At 42.7% G+C, this 19,035-nt stretch overlaps 1 protein-coding gene across 2 annotated transcripts in view; it reads left to right on the top strand.

Moving 5' to 3' along the window:
• Positions 1-19,035, top strand: part of kirrel3a (kirre like nephrin family adhesion molecule 3a) — a 272,346-nt gene that overhangs the window by 212,425 nt on the left and 40,886 nt on the right. For both annotated transcript variants that reach the window (XM_021617614.2, XM_021617613.2), the window contains exon 6: positions 5,672-5,777. In XM_021617614.2, coding sequence (XP_021473289.2) covers positions 5,672-5,777 — 106 coding nt within the window. The remainder of the gene's footprint in view (positions 1-5,671; positions 5,778-19,035) is intronic.

The raw sequence follows: 19,035 nt of genomic DNA, 5'->3' as shown, positions 1-19,035 counted from the left end.
ACCCCCTTAGTCACGCTCTGACCTAAACACCATAGAGAATCAAGGGCTCTCTATGGTCAGGGCGTGACAGTGCCCCCCCCCCCCCCCCCCCCCCAAAGGTGCTGACTCCGGCGCGGGTCGTAGCCCCCGCCCTGACCACAGATCCGGCCATGGACCTGGTTTGGACGTCGCTCCCGGACTGGGCACCGGCACAGTGGAAAGCTCCGGCCATGGAGCTGGGTTGGACGTCGCTCCCGGACTGGGCACCGGCACAGTGGAAGGCTCCGGCCATGGAGCTGGGTTGGACGCCACGCCCGTACTGGGCACCGGCGCAGAGGAGAGCTCCGGCCATGGAGCTGGGTTGGACAGGACGTACCGGACTGGGGAGTCGCACTGGAGGCCTGGTGCGTGGAGCAGGCACAGGTTACACCGGACTGGTGACCCGCACTTCAGGGCGAGTGCTGGGACCTGGCACAGGACTTTCCCAACGAGTCATAGTGGGACGACCACACAACATATCATCATGTGACTCCTAGTTTACTTATTATATCAATATTTGCGCATAAAGTCGTTTCCACCATAATGTCTCGCATAATTTATCGTCTTTCGGCATTTATAACGTTGTACCGCCTATTAATGTTTCCATCAGCCCAGTCATGGCTCTTTTCATGCGTCAGGTAATTAATCTGCATGAAATGGTTGGATGGAAATATGGTTAGGGATGTTATAGCTTTCATGACAAATGAACAAAGTAATTGTCAGTCATTGACTGAAAAATAAATGTGGCTCTAATGCTTGCCACCCTTCCCACCATTGGAACCATTGGAATGACTTGGATTGAATATTGTAGTCTGCATTTTATTCTAAGCATTTATGAATCTGCATCTGGTCCCATACAAAAAAGACCCCTCCAGGATATTATTTATAAAGACACGAAGACCCCTCTCCCAGTCATTCTCATTATACAGTTCCCCACCTTTCCCTCTTTTCAAACGGTGTGTTAGCCTTCATAAGGTGCATGTACTCACTTTAATTTGTTTTGCCATTCCAGTCCATCTTTCTTTGTTTGCTATCTAATTTGCAAACTCTGCAGGTGTGTTTCAAAGAAAATATGAATCCTGCAACATCAAGCATTATGAATAGAACATCTGTCCAACGTGCAAACGTTTTTCCTGATTATAAGGCATCTGACTGTTAATAAGAAATACGGCCTTCAGGTATCTGCTGTTTTGAACGTAGAACCTAAATTCAAGACGGTTGGAACTGACAGACTGAGGTATACTATATGGACTGACTTTGAAAAGCACGGGCTCTTGATTCCCATGAGAACGCCATTTTTGTTTAACATAGTTATGTTTTGAAGCGTCTAAGTTGTAATTGTTATCTGTGTTGTTTTGTCTGCTGTAGCTCCTGAACAGTATCTTGTACTCCCAAACATTCCTGTCAAACTTTTTCTCTTTGAAAGATAAAAGTGTCATTTTACCATTGCTAGTCTGCTGTCTATTATGGTTGAGCTGCATGTAATTGGAAAGCAGTAAATAAAAACAGCCACGGTAACAATAATTACCCCACTCGTCCCTGTTACTGAGCTCTTCAACAATGTTTGGTAAAAAAAAGAGTGCCATTTCTTTCAACAAAGTAGGCCCCATCAATCCATCAGCAATGAGGAAGAAACAGAAACACAATGATATGGACCAGACGTCCTCCAAAAGATGAAGAAGATATCGCTAACGACATGGGAAAGAGAGGCCATTCAAGAAAGCAAACAAGAGATGTTCCAGACTTTGAAGCGTATGTCTAATGGCTTGTCAGCCTGTTTCTTTGGTCAACCTCCATTTGCTGCCATTTCCTCGGCTAATGAGTCAGTGTTGTGTCGACAACTTCAACTCCCAGCCATTTGTAAGATGGTTCCGCACTGCTCATACATCGTCAAAGTCGACTCTGGAGTGGAACAGGGGCAGGTGATACTGTATTTGTATGTATTATGCATCCCCATTAGCTGCTGCCAAAGCAGAAGCTACTCTTCCTGGGGTCCAGCAAAATTGAGGCAGTTTATACAATTTTAAAAACATTACAATACATTCACAGATTTCACCACACACTGTGTGCCCTCAGGCCCCAACTCCACCACTACCACATATCTACAGTACTAAATCCATGTGTATATATAGTGCGTGTGTGTGTGTGTGTGTGTGTGTGTGTGTGTGTGTGTGTGTGTGTGTGTGTGTGTGTGTGTGTGTGTGTGTGTGTGTGTGCCTGTGTCTGTGTCTGTGTCTGTGTCTGTGTCTGTGCCAAGGTTTGTGTTGCTTCACAGTCCCCGCTGTTCCATAAGATGTTTTTTTAATCTGTTTTTTAAATCTAATTGTAATGCTTGCGTCAGTTATTTGATGTGGAATAGGGTTCCATGTAGTCATGGCTCTATATAATACTGTGTGCCTCCCATAGTCTGTTCTGTACTTGGGGACTGTGAGGAGACCTCTTGTGGCATGTCTTGTGGGGTATGCATGTGTGTCCGAGCTGTGTGCCAGTAGTTTAGACAGACCGATCGGTGCATTCATGTCAATACCTCTCATAAATAAAAGCAGCGATGAAGTCAATCTCTCCTCCACTCTCAGCCATGAGATTGACATGCACATTATTAATATTAGCTCTCTGTGAACATCCAAGGGCCAGCCGTGCTGCCCTGTTCTGAGCCAAATGCAATTTTCCTAAGTCCTTTTTTGTGGCACCTGACCACATGACTGAACAGTAGTCAAGGTGTGACAAAACTGGGGCCTGTAGGACCTGCCTTGTTGATAGTGTTGTTAAGAAGGCAGAGAACTGCTTTCTTATAGACAGACTTCAAATAAAATAAAATAAAATGTATTTATATAGCCCTTCTTACATCAGCTGATATCTCAAAGTGCTGTACAGAAACCCAGCCTAAAACCCCAAACAGCAAGCAATGCAGGTGTAGAATCACGGTGTCTAGGAAAAACTCCCTAGAAAGGCCAAAACCTAGGCAGAAACCTAAAGAGGAACCAGGCTATGTGGGGTGGCCAGTCCTCATCTGGCTGTGCTGGGTGGAGATTATAACAGAACATGTCCAAGATGTTCAAATACTCATAAATGACCAGCATGGTCAAATAATAAAAATCACAGGCAGAACAGTTGAAACTGGAGCGGCAGCACAGCCAGGTGGACAGGGGACAGCAAGGAGTCATCATGTCAGGTAGTCCTGAGGCATGGTCCTGGGTCTCAGGTCCTCCAAGAGAGAGAAAGAAAGAGAGAAAGAGAGAATTAGAGAGAGCATACTTAAATTCACACAGGACACCGGATAGGACAGGAGAAGTACTCCAGACATAACAAACTGACCCTAGCCCCCCGACACATAAACTACTGCAGCATAAATACTGGAGGCTGAGACAGGATGGGGACTTCTCCCCATCTTAGCTACTACTGCATCAATATGTTTTTACCATGACAGTTTACAATCTAGGGTTACTCCAAGCAGTTTAGTCATCTCAACTTGCTCAATTTCCACAGTATTTATTACAAGATTTAATTATGGTTAAGGATTTAGTTTTGTTCCAAATACAATGCTTTTAGTTTTAGAAATATTTAGAGCTAACGTATTCCTTGCCACCCACTCTGAAACTAACTGCAGCTCTTTGTTGAGTGTTGCAGTCATTTCAGTAGCTGTAGTAACTGACGTGTATAGTGTTGAGTCATCTGCAGTAGAATCAAAATACATCCTGGCTTTACTCAAAGACAGTGGCATGTCGTTAGTAAAAATTGAAAAAAGCAAGGGGCCTAAACAGCTACCCTGGGGAATTCCTGATTCTAACTGGATTACATTTGAGAGGCTTCCATTAACTTCTTATGGCTGCAATCCCGTTGACGGGAGCGATCTGACAACAGCCAGTCAAAGTTAACATTCCTAAAACATACATGTGTCATTGTCAATCCCATCAAAGTTCCTACAGTAATTTTGCAGTGTAACTGCAGTTACTGCATCCAAAATACCACAGTCTACTGCAGGTACTGCACTTTTACTGCAGTTTTAAAATGGCAATCTTTTTTTGTAACGGTAGTGCACTTCTGTAGCTAGCACACTGTGCTCATAAAAAGGTGTTTGGATGAAAAAACTCACCCTGATTTATTTTCCTAATATAAAAGTGTTTCTTCAATATATAGCGAGTAGTTTAAGACTTAACCTCAGGATGTTCATTTTTCAGTGGCTGCTTTATATTTCGTACCGTTATCTGGATTATTTATTTTCCACAGAGCTGGGAGTAAATTGTTAATATTTGACCTGTAATGTTAGAGCAAAGCTTCCCACAAGGCCTTTATAAGGGAGGAACGAACATCCCCTTTAACCTTACGGGGAAGTAATGACTGTCCTCTTTAATCCATCACTCTTGTAAATTAAAGTTGATTAAAGTTATTATCAATAATTCACTGGCGAGATTTGTTGAATGTAAAACACATTAAGCTAGACAAATAGATTTTCATAATCTCCCCTTGGCCAAAAGGAATGGAAGTACGTTTTTTTACTCAAGGATGCACTTTCTAAACCTTTTCCTGATAAGTCACAATCAAGGCGACACAAGGTAAAGTGAAGGGGAGTTCCATTAGTTTCTATCAGAGATCTGCAGTGCTTTTTAAGAAAATCACAGAGAGGGTTTTTGGAGGTAGCAGCACAGAAGGGCCCCATCGTTGTACATTTCGGCTGATAATTTCGCTGTGTGATTTGCTTTATAAACAGCCCGAGAAAAGCACAGAGGTACAGTAGCTCACAGCACTTGGGAGCACATTCGGCGCATTCGTCTCAACACTGTTGTTTGTTTCATTTATTTAATTGATGTGTTTGTTACTTTTATCCAGAGCTGTCCTTAATCACAGATATTCTATCAAAAGTTGAGTAAATTGCTAATGTAGCAATTAGCAAGCGAACCGAGGCTCGAATTCATCTTAATGGGAAATATCAGCCTTTACAGAGGAGAGTAATTAACAAGCTCTTTCCGCTATGTTTGTTCTTTGCTTTGTTTTGTTCTTTTATCTCCAATGGAAATTTTACTGAGTGAATCTTTAATTAACCGGTTTAAGCACTGCCATGTGAATATGTCTTACGGGGGTCAGGATAGCATCAAACCCCAACCATAGCATCAATATTTATACAGTTGTTTACAGCCTGCTGCTTGCACTCACACACAACACCCTTTGATTGGGGTCACATGCACATGCACGTGCATACTCATACGCACACACACACACACACACACACACACACACACACACACACACACACACACACACACCAACAAACAACAAACACATACACACAATCCACCTACGCTATTAGAGGACTCAATCTGGTTTTACAGACACTAAACCATTTTACCATTTCAATTAACCACATGCAGGTTAAACAAATATGTCGTAATGCACTATTTGCGCAAATTCTGCATTGTGACTTTATATTAATTGTGGCCTAGATTCTGTCATCACATCCAGTGTTGGTTATCCCTTCCTCTTTCCCAGTCCAGGGTTTATTAGGTACCGGAATGGAAGAAAAGGGATTACCTGAACTCTTTTTTGTCGTCCGTTGCTAAATGTTTTGAAGCCCTAACGAACATGACCCAGGCACAGCTGTCCTAATATGTAGTCTGGTGTTGGTTTATAGACTGACCCTCTGTTCTCGCCCATGTAGACCTGCCTCTTGTCAACCTGTCGGTGGAGCCCCAGCCCATACTGGAGGGCAACCTAGTGAAGTTTGACTGCTCTGCCAAGGCTAACCCACCCGTCATCCATTACAGGTAAGATAGTACACCTGCACACACACACATGCAAAAGCATTACATCTGCACCTATTTTCTTCTCCGATTTAAGTCTTTAATTTGGGTTACCCAAAATCTCCACTATTTGATGTGCTTATAATGTGTTCAGTAGGCTTGTATCCAAATTAATAGTCTATCTACATTCCTCTCATGCTTATGCATACAGGCTGCATAAGGATTGTTATAGTCTCTCTTTCCAAGTAATGCATCTCTATTGGGGTATAACACAGGAAGCATCCCCATATGTTTCACATTGTCGTAGGCAGTCCGCGGTGGGACAGGTGGTTAGTCGACGTAAAAAAGTGTGTCAAATGTACCCAGAGGTCACCTTAGACCGTAACTCCCTGCCAGCAGCTGGCATCTCATTGATAATAGATGGGCGGGGGTCCCTGAGACTGTGGCACACATCACTGCCATCTGCCTATGCCAGTGCAGGGGCGAGCACCAACTGCATTAGGTTGGCACAGAGGGGGCACAGAGTGAACCACAATACACAAGGGTTTCCCGTGGTTTGTACCTAGCCAGTGGGTGGGTGAGGTCCAAAGAGAGAGAGAGAGATGGGAAGGGAAGAGAGGTTGGAGAGAGAATGAGTAGGGGGAGAGAGAGAGGGATGGAGAGAGAGAGAGAGAGAGCGAGAGAGAGAGACGGGGGAGGGAGAGACGGGGGAGGGAGAGAGACGGGGGAGAGAGAGAAAAGGGGAGAGAGAGAAAGGGGGAGAGAGAGTGGAAGGATACAGAGAGGGAGGTGACTGGGTTCTTTGGTCTCTTTGAGGATGGTTAGGCTCTGCCCAGTAAATACACTATAGGCAAAAATCCAGCTGCTGGGAAAGTGTTTGAGTCCACACAATGTTTCTTATAGGTTTAGGGATAATATCACTGTATGATTACTACCATTTATTTGGCTTATATCTCGAAGTGGTTTGGGTTTGGGATATCCCTGTTCCTGGAACATTAATTGTCATGACAATATACAATTATAGTGCATACAATAACTACAAGCTGTCATGAACAACAGAGAGCTTTGACGTGCCATCATCCAGCATATTGCGCTGCAATAAGCAAGTTAGCAACTACAGCAATACTCCAGAAACTACCATTCACCCCTTATTGGTTCCGATATTGCGAAAGGGGACAATCCCCAATATAATCGACAGTAATAGAAAAATGAGTTGTTTATTATTCTGTGTGGCAACACTCCGGGGAATTGCACACTGGTGTTTGAATTTGATTAGACAAGCTTCTCTATTTTAGCATGAAAACAAGAGTAGGGCTACGTGCCTCAGTAAATATCAAAGGCCTGCATATGATTTGGCATTAGCGGCGGTTGGACATTAAATGGAACAAAAATGTTTATGCGAAACAACAGTGGAACATCTCTTTGATGTGAATAGGCCTGGCTGGAGTGATTTTGCCACCTCAACAACAATGCTTTGTGGCTAATAATACAGGTTGACGGGGATGATCTGGCTCATTAGTGGGGGTTGTGAGTATATGCAATTTGTTGTATACCATACAGGTTTGGGGTCAATTCCATTTAAATTCCAGTCAATAATCTACACAAAAACCTATGTAATGTCAAAGTGAAAGATTTTAACTTAAAAAAAGAATAATAAAACATTCACAAATCAAATATAGTTGTTCAAAAGTTTGGGGTCACTTATAAATGTCCTTGTTTTTGAAAGAAAATGAATTTTTCGTCCATTAAAATAACATCAAATTGATCAGAAATACGGTGTAGACATTGTTAATGTTATAAATGACTATTGTAGCTGGAAAAGACAGGTTTTTTAAGAAATATCTACATAGTCGTACAGAGGCCCATTATCAGCAACCATCACTCCTGTGTTCCAATGGCACGCTGTGTTAGAAAATCCAAGTGTATCATTTTAAAAGGTTAATTGATAATTAGAAATCCCTTTGGCAATTATTTTAGCACAGCTGAAAACTGTTGTCCTCATTAAAGAAGCAATAAAACTGGCCTTCTAGTTGAGTATCTAGTTGAGTATCTGGAGCATCAGCATTTGTGGGTTTGATTACAGGCTCAAAATGGCCAGAAACAAATAACTTTCTTCTGAAACTCGTCAGTCTATTCTTGTTCTGATAAATGAAGGCTATTCCATGCGAGAAATTGCCAAGAAACTGAAGATCTCGTACAACGCCGTGTACTACTCCCTTCCCAGAACAAGGCAAACTGGCCCTAACCAAAATAGAAAGAGGAGTGGGAGGCCCAGGTGCACAACAGAGCAAGAGGACAAGTACATTCGAGTGTCTAGTTTGAGAAACAGATGCCTCACAAGTCCTCAACTGGCAGCTTAATTAAATAGTACCCTCAAAACACCAGTCTCAACATCAACAGTGAAGAGGCGACTCCCGGATGCTGACCATCTAGGCAGAGTTGGAAAGAAAAAGACATATCTCAGACTGGCCAATAAAAATAAAATATTAAGATGGCAAAATAACACAGACAATGGACAGAAGAAGATTGGAAGAAAGTGTTATGGACAGACAAACCTAAGTTTGAGGTGTTCGGATCATTGTATATTTTGTCATTGTATATTTGCCATTGTTCAGTTTTTTTCAGTGTGTCACACACTTAGGTTCTTTGTGGCACCTTTTTAAGATGAAAATGATAACATCTGAATAACATACTAAAAATTTGGAAATTTGTACAGGGTAAAAGGGATATTGAAGAATGAAGGATATTACTCCATTTGGCAATGCCATGCAAATACCCTGTGGACGCCTCCTACAACAGGACCATGACCCAAAGCACAGCTCCAAACTATGCCATAACTATTTAGGGAAGACGCAGCCAGCTGGTATTCTGTCTTTAATGGAGTGGCCAGCGCAGATACCGGATCTCAACCCTATTGAGCTGTTGTGGGAGCAGCTTGACCGTATGGTACGTAAGAAGTGCTCATCAAGCCACTCCAACTTGTGGGAGGTGCTACAGGAAGCATGGGGTGAAATTTCTTCAGATTACCTCAACAAATTGCCAACTAGAATGCCAAAGGTCTGCAAGGCTATAAATGCTGCAAATGGAGGATTATTTGATGAAAGCAAAGTTTGAAGGACACAATTATTATTTCATTTAAAAATATATATTTATAACCTTGTCAACGTCTTGACTATATTTCCTCTTCATTTTGCAACTAATTTCACCAATAAATCCGCTATAATTGAGAATTTCAATAAGCATTTTTCTACGGCTGGCCGTGCTTTCCACCTGGCTACCCCACCCCGATCAACAGCCCTCCACCCCCCACAGCAACTTGCCCAAACCTCCCCCACTTCTCCTTCACCCAAATCCAGATAGCTGATGTTCTGAAAGAGCTGCAAAATCTGGACACCCTACAAATCAGCCGGGCTAGACAATCTGGACCCTCTCTTTCTAAAATGATCTGCCGAAATTGTTGCAACCCCTATTACTAGCCTGTTCAACCTCTCCTTCGTATCGTCTGATATTCCCATAAATTCGAAAGCTGCCGCGGTCATCCCCCTCTTCAAAGAGGGAGACACTCTAGACCCAAATTGCTACAGACCTACATCTAAGGTCTTCGAAAGCCAAGTTAACAAACAGATTACCGACCATTTCGAATCCCACCATTCCTTCTCCGCTATGCAATCTGGTTTCAGAGCTGGTCACGGGTGCATGTCAGCCACGCTCAAGGTCCAAAGGATATCATAACCGCCATCAATAAGAGACAATACTGTGCAGCCATATTCATCGACCTGACTAAGGCTTTCGACTCTGTCAATGACAACATTCTTAATGGCAGACTCAACAGCCTTGGTTTCTCAAATGATTGCCTCGCCTGATTCACCAACTACTTCTCTGATAGAGTTCAGTGTGTCAAATCGGAGGGCCTGTTGTCCGGACCTCTGGCAGTCTCTATCTTTGTGCCACAGGGATTAATTCTCTGGCCGACTCTCTTCTCTGTACACATCAATGATGTCGCTCTTGCTGCTGGTGATCCTTTGATCCACCTCTATAGAGACGACACCATTCTATATACCTCTGGCCCTTCTTTGGACACTGTGTTAACTTTCCTCCAGACGAGCTTCAATGCCATACAACTCTCCTTCCGTGGCCTCCAACTGCTCTTAAATGCAAGTAAAACTAAATGCATGCTCTTCAACCGATCACTGCCCGCACCTGCCCGCCCATCCAGCATCACTACTCTGGACGGTTCTGACTTAGAATATGTGGACAACTACAAATACCTAGGTGTCTGGTTAGACTGTAAACTCTCCTTCCAGACTCACATTAAACATCTCCAATCCAAAATTAAATCTTGAATCGGCTTCCTATTTCGCAACAAAGCACCCTTCACTCATGCTGCCAAACATACCCTCATAAAACTGACCATCCTACCGATCCCCGACTTCGGCGATGTCATTTACAAAATAGCCTCCCACACTCTACTCAACAAATTTGATGCAGACTATCACAGTGCCATCCATTTTATCACCAAAGCCCCATATACCACCCACCACTGCGACCTGTACACTCTCTTTGGCCCTCGCTTCATACTTGTCGCCAAACTCACTGGCTCCAGGTCATCTGCAAGTCTCTGCTAGGTAAAGCCCCTCCTTATCTCAGCTCACTGGTCACCATAGCAGCACCCACTTGTAGCACGCGCTCCAGCAGGTATATCTCACTGGTCACCCCCAAAGCCCAAATTCTTCCTTTGGCCGCCTCTCCTTCCAGTTCTCTGCTGCCAATGACTGGAATGAACTGCAAAAATCACTAAAGCTGGAGACTCTTACCTCCCTCACTAGCTTTAAGCACCAGCTGTCAGAGCAGCTCACAGATCCCTGCACCTGTACATAGCTCATCTATAAATAGCCCATCCAATCTACCTCATCCCCATACTGTATTTATTTATTTATCTTGCTCCTTTGCACCCCAGTATCTCTACTTGCACATTCATCTTCTGCACATTCTACCATTCCAGTGTTTAATTGCTATATTGTAATTACTTTGCCACAATGGCCTATTTATTGCCTTACCTCTCTTATCCTACCTCATTTGCACATGCTGTATATAGATTTTTCAACTGTATTATTGATTGTATGTTTGTTTATTCCATGTGTAACTCTGTGTTGTTGTATGTGTCAAACTGCTTTGCTTTATCTTGGCCAGGTCGCAGTTGCAAATGAGAACCTGTTCTCAACTAGCCTACATGGTTAAATAAAGGTGAAACAAAATAAAAAATACAAATGTTTTCATGGAAAACAAGGACATTTCCCAAACTTTTGAAAGGTAGTGTAAGTATTCATCCCCTTTGTTTAGGAAAGCCTAAATTAGTTCTGTAGTAACATTTGGCTAAACAAATCACATAATAAGATACATGGACTCACTTTATGTGAAATAACAGGGGATGACAATTTTTTAAGGACTAGCCCTTCCTCTGTCCCCCATACATACAACAACTGTAAGGTCCCTCAGTCAAGTATTGAATTCAATACAAGCACAGATTCAACTACAAAGACCAGGTAGCTTTTCGAAAGCCTCATAAAGAGGGAGAGTGATTGGTAAATGGGTAACAATAGCAAATCAGACATTGAATATCTCTTTAAGCATGGTCAAGTTAATAATTATGCTGTGGATTATGTATTACACCACCCAGACACATCAATGTGTCACGGATCCCTACATAACTGTCATTACGCACACCTGGTCCCTATTCCCATTTGATTAGTAATTCTATAAGTGTGCCCTTTGTTCACCATTGTCCTGTCGATTATTGTTACAATGTCCATTGGTGCGTGTGAGTACCTGTGCTGTGTGTTTTAGGCTTTTGTGCCCTTGTGGATTGTGCAGATGATACGTCCCATGCGTTAATCATTGTGCGCGTGTGTTATTTATTCAATATACTCCTCGCTCTTTTGTTTGGGATTCAACCCTGTGTTTTTGTTGCATGTTTGTTTGGTCTTCGTCCCCGTTCCTTTACGCGGCACGCCATAATTTGGGCTGAATAAAAAAAACTATTACGCATTCCTGCGCCTGTCTCCCGAATCCCTTCATGCCATCATGGCACAAAGATATAGTCGTCCTTCTGAACATAGCTGCAGAACAGTAATGAAACTGCTCAGGGATGTAACCATGAGGTCAATAGTGATTATAAAACAGCTACAGAGTTCAGTAGTTGTGATGGGAGAAAACTGAGGATGGATCAACAATATTGTAGTGACTCCACAATAATGACCTGAATGACAAGGTGAACAGAAGAATACAAATATACAGAAAATATCCAACTTGAATGCAACAAGGCACTAAAGTAATTCTGCAAAAAACACAGTAAAGGAATAGACTTTTTGACACAATACTAAGCCTTACGGTTGGGGCAAATTCCACAAAACACATCACTGAGTAACTGCCTCCTTTTTTTCAAGCATGTTGGTGGCTGCATCATTGTATGGGTATGCTTGACATCGGCAACGACTGGGGAGTTATTCAGGATAAAAATAAACAGGATGGAGCTAAGCACAGGCAAAATCCTAGAGGAAAACCTGCTTCAGTCTGCATTACACCAGAGACTGGGGGAGGAATTCACCTTTCATCAGGACAATAACCTACAACACAAGGCCAAATCTACACTGGGGTTGCTTACCAAGAAGACATTGAATGTTCCTGAGTAGCCAAGTTACAGTTTTTACTTAAATCTTCTTGAAAATGTGTGGCAAGACTTGAAAATGTCTGTTTAGCCATGATCCCCACCATCTTGACTGAGCTTGACATTTTTTTAAAGAATAATAGGCAATTATTGCACAATCCATGGAAATCTCTTAGAGACTTTCCCAAAGAAGATTCAGTTATAATCGATGCGAAGGGATTTTCTGACATGTCATTGACTCAGGGAACTGAAAACGTATGCAATGACTATATTTTAGTTATTACATGTTTATTCATCTTTAAAACATTTTAGAATGTTTCTGGATTATTGACAAAAAAATACAATTATATCAAAATTGTAACAAATTAGAATGTGAAGAAATCCAAGGTATGCTTTTGCAAGGCACTGTAAATTAGGAAAATGTGTAATTGTACTTAGAATTAGGTATACTTTCTGAATTGACTGGAATTGGAATTTAAATGGAATTGACCCAAACCCTGGTACCATACTGCTTGTGAACATTTGCCATTGTTGTATTCCCCACAAATGGTAGCGTTGTCATTGTAAGAAACGTCCTCTCACTGTCACGTGTCCCTGAACAAAGGGGGATCAAAATTAAAAGTAACAGTCAGTATCTGGTGTGGCCACCAGCTGCATTAAGTACTGCAGTGCATCTCCTCCTCATGGACTGCACCAGATTTGCCCGTTCTTGCTGTGAGATATTACCCCACTCTTCCACCAAGGCACCTGAAGTTTCCAGACATTTCTGGGGGGAATGGCCCTAGCCCTCACCCTCCGATCTAACAGGTCCCAGAGATGCTCAATGGGATTGAGATCCGGGCTCTTCGCTGGCCATGGCAGAACACTGACATTCCTGTCTTGCAGGAAATCACGCACAGAACGAGCAGTATGGCTGGTGGCATTGTCATGCTGGAGAGTCATGTCAGGATGAGCCTGCAGGAAGGGTACCACGTGAGGGAGGAAGATGTGTTCCCTGTAGCTCACAGCTTTGAGATTGCCTGCAATGACAATAAGCTCAGTCCGATGATGCTGTGACACACAACGCCACAGACCATGACGGACCCTCCACCTCCAAATCAATTACACTCCAGAGTACAGGCCTCGGTGTAACGCTCCTTCCTTCGACAATAAACGCGAATCCGACCACCAACCCTGGTGAGACAAAACCGCAACTCGTCAGTGAAGATAACGTTTTGCCAGTCCTGTCTGTCCAGCGACAGTGGGTTTGTGCCCATATTTGACGTTGTTGCCAATGATGTCTGATGAGGACCTGCCTTACAACAGGCCTACAACAGTCCAGCCTCTCTCAGCCTATTGCGGACAGTCTGAGCACTGATGGAGGGATTGTGTGTTCTGGCGTAACTCGGGCAGTTGTTGTTGCCATCCTGTAACTTTTCCTGCAGGTGTGATGTTCGGATGTGCCGTTTCCAGGTGTTGTACTGTGCAGGTGTTGTTACACGTGGTGTGCCACTGCGAGGATGATCAGCTGTCCGTCCTGTCACCCTGTAGCACTGTCTTCGGTGTCTCATAGTACGGACATTGCAATTTTTTGCCCTGGCCACATCTGCAGTCCTCATGCCTCCTTGCAGCATGCCTAAGGCACGTTCACACAGGGACCCTGGGAAACTTTCGGGTGTTTTTCAGAGTCAGTAGAAAGGCCTCTTTAGTGTCCTACGTTTTCATAACTGTGACATTAATTGTCTACCGTCTGTAAGCTCTTGGTATCTTAACAACCTTTCCCTAGGTGCATGTTCATTAATTGTTTATTGTTCATTGAACAAGCATGGGAAACATTGTTTAATAAACCCTTTAAAATGAAGATCTGTGAAGTTATTTGGATTTTTACAAACTATCTTTGAAAGACAGGGTCCTGAAAAAGGGATGTTTCTTTTTTTGCTGAGTTTATATTTGCCATTGTTCCTTTTTTTTGTGTCACACACTTAGGTTCTTTGTGGCAATTTTTTAAGTTTAAAATTATAACACCTGAATACCCTAACATGATTGTTCAGTATTTTGCAACTTAATGTTAGATGGTTCCTCACACAGAATGTAGACCAGTAGAAACTGTAATCCATGGTTTCGTCAGTTTTAAACTGTCACTACAAATAGTAGCTAACTTTAGCCACCACTAGGTAAAAATCAATGATAGGGGCAAAGGTACCGCAATGCTGAACATCCCCTTGAAGATAGGATGTAGTAAGAGAAATATATCCACGTTACTAAACAAGCCATTGATGGATGGTCATGATACAGAAGAAATTGTGACCTGAGTCAAGAAAATCCTAGCCACTTAATTCTAAAACAATAGGCCTCTGGTTAAAAGTAGTGAGCTAAGTAGGAAATATGGTTCCATTTGGGACGCAACCCTCCTTTCTACTCCTCCTCTGTTCTCTCTTCAAAGCTGCATAAGGACAGGCTTGTTTCTCACTGCCTTTTTAATGCTCTGTTAGCTGATGCGTGGCTATTGATCACCTGAGAGCTGCTATTTTCCGTGTGAAATGAGGAGAGTTTCTCAAAGGCCTTAGAGCTCAGAGCAGGATGCTGTCGATGCTGTGAGGTTGGGCCTGGAATCTAGATGAAGGGAATAATGAGGGTTAGGAAGAGGGAAGTGTCTCTTATCTCAGATGCTCTAGACCTCCTTCTCTTCCTCATTTTACTCAGAGGAAGTATGATGTTTTGGACACTTGGAGAGATGGGTTGGACTCCAGACCTAGTGGTTTGGAGATTAATATCTAATCTCTTGTCATGGTAATAATATATGGCAATCAGGTCTGTGTCCATAATGGCACCCTATTCCCTATATAGTGCACAATGTTTGACTAGAGCCATATGGGCAAGCTGAAGGGGAGAGATCGAGAGAGTGGGAGGTCTGGCAGCTAACTCCATGAGCAACTGTTTGTTTTTCATAAAGCTGCCGAGAGAGCATGAGTGAGTGAATGAATGAGTGAGTGAGTGAGTGAGTGAGTGAGGGAGTGAGGGAGTGAGTGAGGGAGGATCTGGCATCTGACTCTATTAGCAACTGTTTGTTTATCATAAAGCTGCCGAGAGGGGTAGTGATGGGGAGAGAGGCAAATTATTTGGTTTTGCTTGCAAATAAAGTATGCTTCTTATCTACATGGGGGGTTCTGGTGTTGGTGTCGCTGCTGCTGCTGCTGGGTTTTCCTCATTTGTGACTACTGAGGTGTCTGATGAGAAAGACTCAATTGCACAGATTTAGCTTGACGGCTATTTGATGTGAACATGTGGGTGATGTGAACACAAACTCCATCCATGTGTATGGACATGAACTTGCTCCATTGTTTCTTTTTTTGTTCCTCTGGGAGGAGTGTGTGTGTGTGTGTGTGTGTGTGTGTGTGTGTGTGTGTGTGTGTGTGTGTGTGTGTGTGTGTGTGTGTGTGTGGGCACGTGAGCGTGCCACCCTGCATTTGAAATTGACAGCGGAAGATCATAGACAACATGAACAGTGCTTCAATATCTGTAAAAAGCTAAATGGATTCGTTTGTGCATACAGTTATGTTCAAAGCGGTGCTAATATACTATTGTTCTTGAATAATTCAGAAGTGACTGGGAAAAGGATAAGAATCAGACATGTAGCACTGTTCTGTTCTGACATTCACAGGCTTGAGAGAGACCAGAAAGAAAGGTTACATTTGAATTTAGAAGGGATGTTGAAAAAACGTTAACAGCAGACAGCATCAACCTTTTGGAATTCGTCTTTGCCATCATCAAGCTGTGTTTTTCGAGTGCCATTGTAAGGCAGTGAAATATTTTCAGATTTTCAGGAGATTTGGTTTACTTGATCTCCTTCAATGCTGTCACTTTCCACTCTGTCTTTGTGATGAAATGTCTTCGGCAAAATGGAAGACTGTCGTAGGGCATCTGGGGTCTGGTTTGTATTGCTTCTGTGGCTTCGTCCCAAATGGAACCCTATCCCCTGTATAATGCGCTACTTTTGACCAGGGCCCATAGGGAAACTCTGGTCAAAAGTTATGCACTATATACAGTACCAGTCAGAAGTTTAGAGACACCTACTCATTCAAGGGTTTTTCTTTATTTTTACTATTTTCTACATTGTAGAACAATAGGGAAGACATAAAAAGTGTGAAATAACGCATATGGAATCATGTATTAACCAAAACAGTGTTAAACAACTCAAAATATATATTTTATAATTGAGATTCTTCAAAGTAGCCACTCTTTGCCTTGATGACAGCTTTGCACACTCTTGACATTTTCTCATACAGCTTCTCTCAATAGACTTGAAGGAGTTCCCACGTATGCTGAGCACTTGTTGGTTGCTTTTCCTTCGATCTGCGGTCCAACTCATCCCAAACCATCTAATTTGGGTTGACGTCGGGTGATTGTGGAAGCCAGGTCAACAAATGCAGCACTCCATCACTCTCCTTGGTCAAGTAGCCCATACACAGCCTGGAGGTGTGTTGGGTCTGTCACGAATCCCGTTTCCTGAGTCTGTTTTTTGCCTATGTTCTGTCCTGGAGAGTTTTTCCGGCGTCCTGGAACGCACCCTGTCTGGTTGCCGGGCAATGTAGCCAGTTGGGGTTTCTGATTACCCGCACCTGTATCCCATCAGCTATCTGCACACCTGGTCCTGATCATCATCTCTCCTCTTCATAAGCCCGGACCTGACATCCATTCCCTGCCGGATCGTTAGCCATGAACATTACTCACCCGGATCATTTACCCCATTCCCGCCTGGTCGTCAGAAGATTCCGCTTCCCCATTGGATCCACCTATTTACTCCCATCAACTCATCACCGCTACCCGCTACACCACCTGGATATATCTACCCATTCACTTGTAAATAAATACTCACCTTTTTCCTACTCTCCTTGTCCTGGTCTGCTTCTGGGTTCGACTTTGAAGAAACGTGACAGGGTCATTGTCCTGTTGAAAAACAAATGATAGTATCACTAATCACAAACCAGATGGGATGGCGTATCGTTGCAGAATGCTGTGGTAGCCATGCTGGTTAAGTGTGTCTTGATTTCTAAATAAATCACAGTGTCACCAGCAAAGCTCCCCCACACCATCACACCTCCTCCTCCATGCTTCACGGTGGAAACCACACATGCAGAGATCATCCATTCACCTTCTTTGCGTCTCACAAAGCAAAGCAAAAATCTAACATTTGGACTCATCAGATCAAAGGACAGATTTCCACGAGTCTAATGTCCGTTCATTGCTTGTGTTTCTTGGCCCAAGCAAGTCTCTTCTTCTTATTGGTGTCCTTTAGTAGTTGTTTATTTGCAGCAATTTGACCATGAAGGCCTGATTCACACAGTCTCCTCTGAACAGTTGTTGTTGAGATGTGTCTGTTACTTGAGCTTTTTTTGGAGTTGCAATTTCTGAGGCTGGTAACTCTAATGAACGTAGTATCCTCTGCAGCAGAGGTAACTATGTGTCTTCCTTTCCTGTGGCAGTCCTCATGACAGCCAATTTCATCGTAGCACTTGATGGTTTTTGCGACTGCACTTGAAGAAACTTTCACAGTTCTTGAAATTTTCCTCATTGACTGACCTTCATGGCTTAAAGTAATAATGGACTGTCGTTTCTCTTTGCTTATTTGAGCTGATCTTGCCATAATATGGACTTGGTATTTTACCAAATAGGGCTATCTTCTGTATACCACCCCTTGTCACAAGGCACGCCTGCTAATTGAAATGCATTCCAGGTGACTACCTCATGAAGCTGGTTGAGAGAATGCCAATAGTGTGCAAAGCTGTCATCAAGGCAAAGGGCGGCTACTTTTAAGAATCTCAAATATAAAATATATTTAGATTTGTTTAACACTTTTTGGTTACTACATGATTCCATGTGTTATTTCATAGTTTTGAAGTCTTCACTGTTATTCTACTGTGTAGAACATAGTAAAAATAAAGAAAAACCCTGGAATGAGTAGGTGTGTACAAACCTTTGACTGGTACTGTATGTATAGGTTGGGGCGCAACTATTACTTAGCGTGTTCTATTACTGTACATGAAGGTTGCTTGCCAAATGGCACTCTATTCCTTATGTAGGCTCTGATAAAAAAATATTGAAGTATATAGGGAATAAGGTGCCATTTTAGACGCAATTGTAGAGTTACAACAATTGAACACAACACATGAAAACAGGACTTTTTGTTTTTGACAAGAAATCTAGGATATATCTGTGTTGTCTATATTCACTGAGACTGTTCTGCATGTTCATAATCTTATTCTCAAAATTTGTACATCTATAACCAGGCCATCTTTTGAGCCATAACATTACACACAACAAACAACAACACATTTGATGTTCAAAGATGTTCGTCCAAGTTAATTATGCATGATTCATCGCTCTTTTCACTCAGAATCCTCAAGTGATGTTTTGTTCCGATATACAGCCTGGCAGGCCGATATACAGCCTGGCATATATAATAATTCATAACATTTATTCCAGACTGAGTCCTGTGTATTTATCCCTTCAACTTGTTCCCCTTCTGTCAATGTAAACAATAGTTTATTTGTTCAGGGGCCTGATCTGCCTATTAGTGACGGTGAGATATGCGTGTGCCGGGCAAGGTTCTTCACATAGACAATTTATTTATTCCTCAAT

Source organism: Oncorhynchus mykiss, chromosome 10 (assembly GCF_013265735.2).
Source record: "Oncorhynchus mykiss isolate Arlee chromosome 10, USDA_OmykA_1.1, whole genome shotgun sequence".
Lineage (NCBI taxonomy): Eukaryota > Metazoa > Chordata > Actinopteri > Salmoniformes > Salmonidae > Oncorhynchus > Oncorhynchus mykiss.
The sequence above is the reverse complement of the archived record's forward strand: the minus strand, read 5'-3'. Positions and strand labels throughout refer to the sequence as shown.